The sequence below is a fragment of the Peromyscus eremicus genome, chromosome 8a (genome assembly GCF_949786415.1).
Source record: "Peromyscus eremicus chromosome 8a, PerEre_H2_v1, whole genome shotgun sequence".
Taxonomy (NCBI): Eukaryota; Metazoa; Chordata; class Mammalia; order Rodentia; family Cricetidae; genus Peromyscus; species Peromyscus eremicus.
This window is the reverse complement of record NC_081423.1, coordinates 4,048,156-4,060,130: the sequence shown is the minus strand read 5'-3', so window position 1 is coordinate 4,060,130 and position 11,975 is coordinate 4,048,156. Positions and strand designations below refer to the sequence as shown.

Below are 11,975 nucleotides of genomic sequence, written 5' to 3'. Positions count from 1 at the left end.
AGCTGGCTGCGCTCTGTCAATGCTAGACACGACCGAGTGGTCACCCTAGGAAGAGCCCTGACTTGTCTTTGGCGTCCTCCCGCCTGGTCCGCTGATACTGAAGACCATGCTGGTGCCACACAAGCTCATCTCTAAAAACAAAGCCATGCTTCAGGTCCTCTGGCCAAGCTCTGAGCACTATAACACGGGCTCAGATAGAGATCCCCTCATCCCCTCAAAGAGACCCCACACAGACAAGGCTTTCAAAACCACACAAATCCATGTAGGCAGTAGATGAAATTACTTATTTGTTGGAAAACAAAACAAAAGCCCAGTAGGTGCAGCAGCACGTGCCCAGAGCCCTGGGCACTTGAGAGGCGAAGACTGAAGGATGGACTTGAACCCAGGAGTTCAAGGCTGGGCTGGGCAACAAAGCCAGACTGCAACAAAGCCAGACTGCATATCAAAAACTAAAACAAAACCAACTAAAATCACACCAGCAAATGAAACAATGGAGGCTGTATTGTGATCACAAAAGTTACTGTAGAAATGTCTCCCTGCCAAGTGACTTCTATGTGTGTTTTAAGAACAAAAGGAGCTCACAGAAACTGCGAGGAAGAAGACCCCCACCCCCACCCCACAGGAGCAGGGCTAAGACAGGACGGGTGTGATTAAACCCAGCCTGACTGTTCTTTTTAGTTTGTACTTGTGACCTTCTCTGTGTGTGTCTGGTGGGTGTCGGCAGCCCTTCTGTGCACTTGGAAAACAGAACAAAAACCTATGAAATTAAAGTGACTCTGAGTGCCAGAGAAGTCTGCAATTACAGAACCACAGAGTCTTTAAGGCGGGGTCTCTGCCATCAGGGATGGGGAGAGACAGAAGATCAGGCCAACAGCGAAGAATAAGGCAGACTGGCTCCCGGGTTTGAGACCGCCACCCGGAAGGCCCACTGAGGAGGAAGAGGAGCCAGCCAATGGCAAATCAGTGGCGAGGTAAATGGGGTAACAACCACAGTTAGTGGGGGTGACTTGGGCAGGCTGTAAGCCCTTGAAACATCAAGGTCCACGTCTTTGCAGGGCACAACTCCAAGCAGCAGTTTCTGGGGTTTGGAGGTTTGTTACTTTTTTGACCTTTTCCACCCCGCAAAAGACACGAAGATGGAGCCCATGAAGAGATGAAATCAAGGAAGGGGCCTCTTCTGGGTGAGCTGGGCAAGGGTCAGGTGACTTCCGGTAGCAGGATCTACCATCTCCCCTATGGCTGGCTGGCCAAGTCCTACAAGCGCTTGTAGGTGCCCAGGAGCGCTTTGCAGTTGGGGCAGTAATGGTCCACGTCTTGCAGGGCGTCTACACAGAATGGGATGAAGCAGCAGCCAGCGATGCACCTGGGAGAACAGACATAAGGAACACGTCACCAACACCAAAACATGGGTTCACATCCTTGTGCTGGAACCTCCTGAAGGGTCTTTGATGGGCTGGCGTGGAGCTGAAGACCTGAGCTGGTAGAATTTGTCCCTGCATGAACGAAGCCCAGCGTCTGATCCCCAATATCAAGTGTGCGAGCCTATAACCCCAGCACTCAGGAGAGAGGAGGAGAAGCAGGAGTTCAAGGTCATTGTTGACTCCCTGGTGAGTTGGGTACATGAGACCCTGACTTAAAAAGGAAGGGGGAGGGTCTTTGCAAAAGTAATTAAGTATCTTAATACAGGACCACGCTGGAAACTCTAGGTGGCCCCTAAACCCAAAGATGGTATCCTCTCAAAAAGATATGCCACACAGAGTAAAGATGACATGTGGTAGAGCCAGGCATGGTGGTACATACCTGCCATCCTATCACTAGAAGGACAGAAGCAGGAAGATTTTGAGTTCAAAGCCAGCCTGGGCTACACAGTGAGACTCAAAAAGCAACAGAGCAGCAGCACTCAGAATGCAGCTCAGTGGTGGAGCACTTGCCCACCGTGTGGGAGGGCTGGGCTCTAGCCTCAGCACTAAAAAAAAAAACAACTTAGGAGGACCATTCTGAGGCTGTAGCTCAGTGGGTAGAGTGCTGGCCTGCCATGCACAAAGCCCTGGGTTCCACCCCACGCACCGCACCACATCAAACCGGACATGGTGGTATAGGGCTATAATCCCAGCAGGAGGATCAGGAGTTCAAGGACATCCTTGGGTACACTGTGACTTTAAGGCCAGCCTGAGCTATACTAGACCCTATATAAAAGAAGGACGAGAAGGATGGAGAGGAAGAGGGGGAGGAGGGAGAGGAGGAGGAAGGAGGAGAGGAAGAGGGGGAGGAGGGGGAGGAGGAGGGAGGAGAGGAAGAGGGGGAGGAGGGAGAGGAGGAGGAAGGAGGAGAGGAAGAGGGAGAGGAGGGAGAGGAGGAGGAAGGAGGAGAGGAAGAGGGGGAGGAGGGAGAGGAGGAGGAAGGAGGAGAGGAAGGGGGAGGAGGGAGAGGAAGAGGGGGAGGAGGGAGGGGAGGGCTGGCAAACTGCTTTGTAAAGGACCACAGTCCACGTATTGGACATGTTAGACGGCCACATGGCCTGTGTTTCACCTGCTCTTCAGCCCTCCTGGTAGCATGACCATGAAGAGCCAACAAACGAGGCTGGCAGCATCCAAACAGGAGTGGGCTGAGCTTTGCCTGGGGACAAAGTTGTCTTCAGCGTTCCAGTGACCAGGAAATCCATTTCCCCACATGACCCTCCTAACAGCCATCCTCTGCACACAGATGGGACTTCCTACAGCCTCGGACCCATGGTGGGAACACGGCCTGCTGCTGCCTGCTCATTCCTCTCACCTGTGAGGTCCCTGTAACCCCAGACACACAGACCTCATCCTCACCACACCCCCAGGAGACAGATGTGGTACTCAAACACAGAGAAGGGAAGTCATCTGTCTTGAGGGAATCTGATTCATAGTGAGACCACGTCTCCAAATAATTAAAAAGTTGGGAAATAAAAGAGGCAGAAGGCCAGCTTCCACTTCAGCAGCTGGCTCAGGCGAGGCTGACCTTGTGCCCCAGCCCAGTTTCAAAGACAAAAGGTAGTCTTAATACAAATATCTCAAAGCTGTGAAAACAGGGTCTCATGTACCCCAGATGAGCCTCAAACTCCCTATGTGCTGGAGGCTGGCCTTAAACTACTGATCCTCCTGCCTCAGCCTCGGCATGCTGGGAGTGCAGGTGTGCACCACTATGCACAGCTTTCTTTTTACTTTGTGGACAGTCTCACTCAGGTGCCCAGGCAGAGCCCAAGCTTGTGATCCTCCTGCCTCACACCTAAGTGCTGGGATGGCAGACCTGGTTAGCAATGAACTTTTGTTTAAGCCTTGTCTGCCCAGAGGATGGATGTTATTAGAGTCCACAATGGAGCCGCATAGGCAAGACAGAAGGATGGGTGGATAGGCCTGCGTAGACCACTTCTTCCTCAGAGAGCAGAGGCTTGAGGGCTTCCTTCGAAATAAAGAACAATGCTTTTCCTTCTCCACCTAAAGTCACAAGCAGACAGTGAGGAGATGTGGGCCAGTCACCTAGCAGCTGAGGTACCTGCTCTTCCAGGAAAACACATGAAGCAGTGGCTTTCTAAGTGGACGTGGGCCAGAAAGGGTGAGGCTCCTCCTATTACCTGCTTTAGGAAAAGCATGCTATTGCTTCTGCTCGGCTTTCTCTCCCAGAGCGGAGACAGCATCTCTTTCAGGGCAGACATAAATATTTATGTAACCCCTGCACAGGCAACGGGAAAATAGCAGGGTTTTAAGGGAGAAGCATGGCTGAGGAGAGGCCCATAATGTGTGTTAGTGTACAGAGTGAAGCTTCTCTCAGGGTCATGCAAAAATTATTATTTAGGTCATGAAATTCTAGAAGAAAAGAAGCCCGAGGATCCCACCCTCTGCAGATGTGAACAGCTGCTCCGTGGGTCTCTACATGAACATGCCCAGTGATTTCCACATGTGTTTGAGCCGAGTTCCCACCTGGAGGCACCCTGCAGATCCAGGGTAATTTTTGGTGGCTGCCCTGTGGGGAGGGGGCAGTATGAATGTCTAGAAAGCCAAGACCAGGGGTTTCATTTTTAATTTTCACATTCATTCATTCATTGTGTAGAGGTGAATACCTATGTGTCACAGCACAAATGTGGTCGTTGGGGGACAACTTTTGGGAGTCAGGTCTCTCTGTGTGGGTTCTGGGGATTAAACCCAGATTGTGAGGCTTGGTGACAAGCACCCTTACCTGCTGGGCCATCTGGCCAGTCCTGTTTTGTGTTTTATTGAGATAAGGTCTCACTCTGTAACCCAGGCTGCCCTCAAATCTTCACTCCTCCTGCCTTCACCTCCTGTTAGTGCTGAAATTACAGGAGTATGCCACCATGCTCAGCCTTGAGCATCCTACAAAGGCTGACGGTGTGTGTGTAGACAGGGAGCTAGTCTAGCATGCAGGTCCTGAGTGCTGCTGAGCTCAGTATCATAAAAACAGAAGAAAAAAAAATTCCTACAGGAATCTGGGGGATAGCACAGTCAGTAAGGAACTTGCCTTGCAGGCATGAGGACCTGAGTTCAAGTCCCCTGCACCAAGAGGTGGAAGCGAACTGACCACTGAAAGTTGTCCTCTGACCTCGCCATGTGCACCATGGTACATGTCCATGAACACACACACACAAGGAAGAAGAAAAAGGGAAGTCGTTTTAAAACTGTGAGATGGTAAGGAACCAGACACGATGAAACCAGCTTGTAATCCTGGGGTTGGGAAGTCGACAGAGGGCTCTCCAGGGCTCACTGTTCAGCCACCCTAACCCACTTGGCAGGTCTAAGAGCAGTGAGCGCTTGTCTCAAAAGACAAGACAAACAGCTAACCTCGGCTTCCACGCTCATACACACACACTGAATATCAATCACCGCATAGTGGGAACCCTCCAGGGGCTAAGGGGGCACACTCACCCCAGCAGACACAGACTGCCACAGGACAGCCAGGTGAGGGCGCCGGCATTGTAGGACAGCTGGGTCACGATCATCTTGCTGCAGGACGGACAGCACATCTGGACAGGACGGTCATAAAAGGAGACGGGCTGCTGCACATACACTGTCTGTACGGCAACTGACGGCAGAAGACAACACTGGTCAGTGAACAGGGGCAGGAGCGCTCGCTTGTTGTCCACACGAGAACCCAAGCTCACAACGCTGTCACTAAATCACCTGCGGCTCCCAAGGGTGAAAGGATAAGTAAACTGTAGTTGCCTGGACAACCACAGCTCAGCCTTAAAGAGACACTGTGCTGAGTGAAATAAGCCAGTCACCAAAGGACAAGCACCAGGTGACTCCACAGATGCCTGCAGAAGCCCACTGCAGTCAGCGCCTGGAGGGAGGGGGTGGGGTGGGAAGACGGAAGGTTGAGAGACTAAGAGTGGAGGTGGACAACGTGTGTTTGCCTGACATCACTGAGGTGCACTTTCAGATGTTCAGAGGTAGGAAGGACAGCGAGGGGAGGGCAGAGGGAGGTAGAGGGGAATGGATGTGGATATGATCAAGACTATAAATATATATGTATGTAATATATATAATATATATGCTATAAACATACATACATATATGCATGAAATGTTCTAAATACAAGTATTATTTTTTAAATGGAATAATTAAGATGGTTGATTTTTTTTTTTGATCATGAGAATCTCATCATATAGCCCACACTATCTTTCAATTTGTGATCCTCCTGCCTCAGTTCTGGACTTACCACGTAGTCAAACGGTAGATTTTATGCCGTGTTGAATCTGTGTGTACACACTGTTTAGGAAGGGGTGGGATGGAACATGGCCTCCCTATGTAGTCCTGGCTAGCCTGGAACTTACTACATGGACCAGGCTGACCTTGAATCTGTGGCAATTCTCCTGCCTCTGCCTCCTAAGTATCATGCACATTTAAAACACCCACATATAGAATAAAAAAGGAGATAGAAAACAGTGACAGATTTTCAGACGAGTTTTTAAAAGTCTATAAAAAAGAAATAAAGACTTTGTGTCCTCCTGGCGGGCCCTGGCTCTCCTAGAGCACCTGTCCTTGCGGTCGGACTCAAGCGTGAGCAGCAGGGTCCCCAAACGACTTCTTGAGCTCTGCAGGTGGTTCTACTGAGGTGGTTGGCAGAAGGGGTTCTAACCATCATGTCTCTAGAAGCAGAGACAGGATGGGTGTTAGCCAAGCGTGGCTGCCAGAAGCTAAGAGGAGGGAGGGACACATACCACAACTCCTGGTTGGCCTCTGACACCTGATGATAATGGTATGAAGTTTGCCAACTGGGAAACACAAGCCCACAGCCAGCAAACTGAGCTGACACATAAGTCACACACTGCTAAGAGAGCCATGAGCCAAGGAGAAGACACTCATGGAGGTCAGGAGACAATCTCCGTGACAGAGGTCCTGAGGCCACTTCAGCTGTATCCCTGTCAGTGAACCCCTCCACTGCTAGGCCCTTGGGATGTCATTTACATAACCTGGAGCTGGGGGACCAGAGACTACCTACCGAGAATTCACTCGCCAGCACCAAGACTGCTTCCAGAAAGCAGGAAGAAGCATACTTCAGTTATACAGAAGTTTTGTTTTGGTTCAAGAATAAGTTATTTCTTGATCACAGGATGGTCTACGAGACTAAAGTAGCAGGCTACTGACATGCGCAGTTGGTTGAGTGGTTGTCTAGCATGTGCAACCCCCAGGATTTCAAAAATTGGGCATGGTGACACACTCAGGAATTAGAGATAATAAAACCAGAAGTCCGAGGCTACCCTGGTCTACATACTGAATTCCAGACCAACTAGGGCTACCCAGTAATACCCTGTCTCCAAAACGCTATCCACTCACTCTCCACCCCAAAAAGTCAGAACTGGACACAATTATCAGGTGATGACCCAGGAAGTTAATTTTAACAGAATGACCCACTCACTCAGGGACGTGCTGATGAGGAAACCGAGCCATTAGAAAGGTGAGTAAGGGGGCTGGAGAGATGTGTCAGCCATCAAGAGCCGTGGCTGCTCTTCCAGAGCTCGGGTTCTGTTCCCACACCCACATGATGGCTCACAAGCACCTGCAAGTCCATTCCCAGGGGATCCAAGGCTCCTTCGGGCCCTCTTGTGTGTCAGGCACACAACATGGTGCACATACATACATGCTAGCACGCACAAACACACACACATACACACACACACACACACACACACACACACACACACTTTTACAGAACAAGGTGGAGAGCTCTTGTGGTTGACCTCTGGCCTCCACAGGCACACACACAAACAAAACTGAAAACAGAAGGGCAGGGTACAAGCTCTGCGGGGCTGAGTCACAGGCTTGCTCACTCAGACGGCTGTCATCAGCTCACGATGCTGAGCAGTGCACACTCGCACACCTGGCCAGCGAGGACTCTCACGACAAGGACTCTGGAGAAACCTTCCAAGGGTCCAGGCGAGACCCGGCCCAATAGAGGGGCCGCAGCTTTGCCTCCTTTTCTCACTCAGCACTGTTTCCTGCTCCTGTTCCTGCCACAGCTGGCCTCAGGAGTTCTCTATCCACCCCTGGCTCTGAACTCATAAACTACCACTCCCAAGTTCTCCGGGTGGTGAGGTGCTGGGAGCCCAGCCCGCATGTGGAGGATCCCCCATATTTTGCTGGGGGTTTTTGTTATTGTTGTTTATTTTGATTACATTTATTGTTAATGTCTGTGCATGTGTATGTGGAGGTCAAAGGGCAACTTTGGGGAGCCATTCTTTCCACCATTCGAATCCTGGGGAGCAAAGTCAGGCTTAGCAGCCAGCACCTTTAACCCACTGACGTCTTGCCGACCACTAACTGTGTTCTATAATAGGGAATTTCAGGCCTCAACAACGGAACGTCTGAAATATCCGATGAGAAACCAGGGTGGGGTGGACGTCACAGTGCTTGTCACTTGGCTTTGACACTTTGGCTTACTGCGGTCCTCTACCTCTCAGGGTCCGCAGGCTTGGTGACTAAGGAGTTGCAAAGAGGACTGGAGGACATACATACTTGCGTTGGCATTGGGAACAGGCACAGGCTGGGTGTAGTACGAAGGTGGATTCATGCCCTTCCCATCTGGGCCTGCGATGAGCCCTGTGGCTGGCCCCGGTGCAGGTGCTGGGGGCATTGGGTAGTAGCTGTTGACACCCACTGTCTCTTCATAGGTTGGGGGTGCCGTGGGCATTGCAGAAGGGCCTGCAGCCGCCTGGTAAGGTCCTGGAGCCGACATTTTACCTAAAGCAAAGGCAGAAGACACCGTAAGGAGGTCACCTGACCTGGGGGTGGCGCATGCCCGAGACCCCAGTGCTGGGGAGGAGGAGCAGACATTCAAGATCATCCCCCACTGTCAACAAATGTTGGCGACCAGCCTGGGCTACTTAAGACTCTGTCTCAAAAACAACTCTAAAGGGAGCAGGGAGAAAGAAGATGTTCCCATGCCCCCTGCCCATTCCCCACAGAACAAGTTTTCAATCTCTAATCTGGCAAACAGAACAACCAAGGAGGCTACCAACTTCACAAGGGCCTTTCAAGCATAGACAAAAAGTAAGTTATTGGCCCGGATGACTGGACCCTCACAAGCTGCCTCTGAGGAGCTCCCTCAGGCCACACACTCCAAACCAGCATTTCTTCTGTTAAACCAATGTGTCACGGGTGACTGAAGTGACAGCAGCTTTGAAATACCAACCATGAGAAGGTGTGAGTAAAACCTGGTGCCCCAAAACACATGGCATCCGATATCAAGGGGGAGAAATCTAGAAGGGTGCAGGAAGGGCGTTTTAAAAGGCTGGCCATGCTCTCCTTTGTTACAGAGTTTTTTTCACTTTATAAAAACTCAATTTGTACAACCGAGACTTGACCGTTTATGTTGTTTCGTTGTGTTTGTTTTCAAAGTGAATGTGTGCAGGGTATGGTGGTCCACACTGTAACCTCAGCATTGGGGAGGAAGAGGCAAGTTCAAGGACAGCTCAGCTACATAACAAAGTGCCCAATGAATCTGCCTCTTTTTTATTTACTCTTAAAATCTTTCTTTTTAACTGTGTGTGTTTCTGTACATGTGAGTGCAGTACCAGAAAAGATCATCAGACGCCCTGGAGTGACAGACAGTTTTCAGCCACTTGCCATGGATGCTGAGGCCTGAACTCAGGTCCTCTGGGAGAGCAATGCATGCTCTTCAAACCACTAAGCCATCACTCCAGTCCTAGGCTGCCCCCTTGTAGAGGATGACTGCTCTTTCAGGAGCCACATGGGGCTCACAATCACTGGAAACTCCAGTTCTAGGGGATTGGTGTTTTCCTCCTGGCTTCTGTAGACAGGGCACCTAGGTGATGCATAGACATGTGTACCGGCAAAACAAACAAAGACATCATTTTTTATCTTAAAATTTAGCATATTAGCTGGGGCTCTGTTGGTAAAGCACTTGCCTAGCATGCGTGAGGCCCAGGGCTTGATCCCCAACATTTCAAAAACCTGATAGGGCAGCAAATATTTGTAATCTCGGTACTTGAGAGGCAGAGAGACAGGCAGGAGGATCAGAAGTTTAAGGCCATCATTGGCTACATATATAGCAACCTGGGATACACAGCAAGATCCTGTCTCAAAACGGCCCCAGAGTGACCTCCATCACATCACTTCTTGTTTGGAAAGTGGAACCCCAGGGCAGCTAGGGATACAGTGCCTTCAGTGAGTGCCTTCAAGTGAGGGAGGTTTCCGCCCCTGGCAGAACTGTTACCTGCCTGGACTGCTGCCTGCCCAGAATCATATTCCGGGACCCAGGCTGTGCCCTGGCCTGCTGATGCTTGGCAGTCATGAGGCAGCTTCGGTGGGACACAGGGCCGTCCTTTGTGTGCCTGTCTCCCAACCAGACAGGACAGGCTCTGCAGCTTTACAGAGTTACTCAAGCCTGTCTCAGGAGACATGGGCAGCCAGGACCGAGGACGGTGTGCTACAGCATCAGGGCTGGGCGGTCCTGACACCTCCATCCATAGAAACCAGCTCCTGCTGCAGAATGTGTGGGAAGCAAAGAGACGGGCTGTGCTGCAGGAAGAAGTTCAGAAGGGCGTTTCAAAGTGTGCCGGCAAGAAGCAAGGGCTGGTGGTGGGGGGGGTGTGTGTGCTTGGTAAAACAGTCAGGTAAAGGTGCTTCACGCTGAGCGTGATGATCCGAGTTCAGTCCCCAAGACCCACATGGTGAAGAAAAAGACCCAGTTCCTGCAAACTGTGCTCTCCTGCCTCCCTCCACAGACATGTCCTGGCATGTGTGCTGGCCACCGATGATAGATAGACAGACAGATAGATACGTACATACATACATACATACATAGATGTGTGCCCACTCCCAATAAATTAATTAACCAATGTATGCCCACCATCAATAAATAAATAAATAAATAAATAAATAAATAAATAAATAAATAAATAAATAAATAAATATGTATTTAAAAATTAACATCTGCTGGGCAGTGGTGGCGCATGCCTTTAATCTCAGCACTTAGGAGGAAGAGACAGGAAGATCTCTGAGTTCAAAGCCAGCCTGGTCTACAGAGCGAGTTCCAGGACAGCCAAGGCTACACAGAGAAACTCTGTCTCAAAAAAACAAAAGCAAAAAAACAAAATTAACATCCAATATCAGGTAGGATGTCAAAGTAAAGTACAGCCTTTAAAAACTTACTACACAAGACTAATGCAAGACAGCCCATCAGCAACGTAAACACTGGTTACATGTTCAATGTTAGTTACGTATGGAATTAAGTTAATTCCAGCTCCATCAGTGTCTTTTTAAGAGCACAGCTATGGAAGAACTTGAAGTGAGCTACATGGTTCAAGACGACATCCTACACGAAGCAAACCAGAAGCCCTGCGTGTAGATGGCAGGGAGAATGAGGCACCAAGTTCTCTAGGAGGGAAGGAAGGGGGATTCAGAAGATCACAGGAGCGTGCTGTGAAAACCACTTCAGAGCTAGAAATAAAAAGACCAAAAGAATGAGACAGGGCCCACAAGCAGTTTGAGATGCTCTGTGGGTTTCCTCTGACAGGAAAAGAAATGCAGAGGCAAGGCGACAGGCTGATCATCGGGAAGATGATCTACCCCACCCCATCAGCTTCTAGCACTGACCCAGCCTGCAGAAACTCCTGACAGAGAGGTAATGCAGTTCCTGCTTGGCAGTAGCAGACATTATCCTGCCATGGGAGGGACGGATGTGAGGGACGCGCTGTCCTTTCCTGGTTCAAGAACAGCCAGCCGCAAACCTGCTTCATAGATTTACTATGAAAATTAGGACATGTAAAAAATTATAAGATGGTGCTTTCAGAAATCCTAAAATTGCCCCTGGCAGGGGGGTGGGGCATGGGAGTCAATGTGCTGGAGGGGAAGAAAGGGCGTACAGCTGTGAAGTTGGCCTGGGACCACCAGCGGAGCTGACTCCACGCAGCTGGAGAGCCATCCTGGTACCCGCACTTGATTTTGATTATCTTGAGACAAGACTTCTATGTTGACCAGGTTGGTCTAGAACCCGTGACTTGCCACTTCCTCAGCTCCCCAGGGGCTGGGATTACAGCCCTGGATCACCATGCCTGGCTTTATACTGCATTTTAAAAGAATGGACTTCCAGGTTTGGGGATGAGGGGGGTGGGGTTCTCCCCATCACCTTCAAAGGAAGAAAGGGGATGGACTTCTTGGCCTGGAGAGTAAGGCCTGACTCCCCGATCCCTCACACACACTCTCATGAACTGAGTCACATTCACGTGCTCAGACTGAATCCTCCAGAAAATGCAGACAAACACTATCTCTCCAGGGCACTGCTTTTGAATCCAACAGATGCATAAATGCTTTATAATTCTACCAAAAGAAAGAAAAGCAAAGGCCAGCCAAGGGCTCAGACAGAAAGGGCGCTTGCCCCAAAGGCTGGTTCCTCCACCCACATGTGGGGGAAAAGAATCCATTCCTGCAAGTTGTCCTCTGACCTCCACACCAAAGCTGGCCATGATGTAAGTG

At 50.2% G+C, this 11,975-nt stretch overlaps 1 protein-coding gene across 1 annotated transcript in view; it reads right to left on the bottom strand.

Annotated features, from left to right (window-relative positions):
• Nucleotides 1-481: 481 nt before the first annotated feature.
• Nucleotides 482-11,975, bottom strand: part of Litaf (lipopolysaccharide induced TNF factor) — a 35,155-nt gene continuing 23,661 nt past the window's right edge. Inside the window, exons 2-4 of the mRNA XM_059269122.1 lie at nucleotides 7,995-8,219; nucleotides 4,905-5,061; nucleotides 482-1,363 (exon numbers count right to left, since the gene is read on the bottom strand). Coding sequence (XP_059125105.1) covers nucleotides 1,255-1,363; nucleotides 4,905-5,061; nucleotides 7,995-8,214 — 486 coding nt within the window. The 5' untranslated portion in view covers nucleotides 8,215-8,219 and the 3' untranslated portion in view covers nucleotides 482-1,254. The remainder of the gene's footprint in view (nucleotides 1,364-4,904; nucleotides 5,062-7,994; nucleotides 8,220-11,975) is intronic.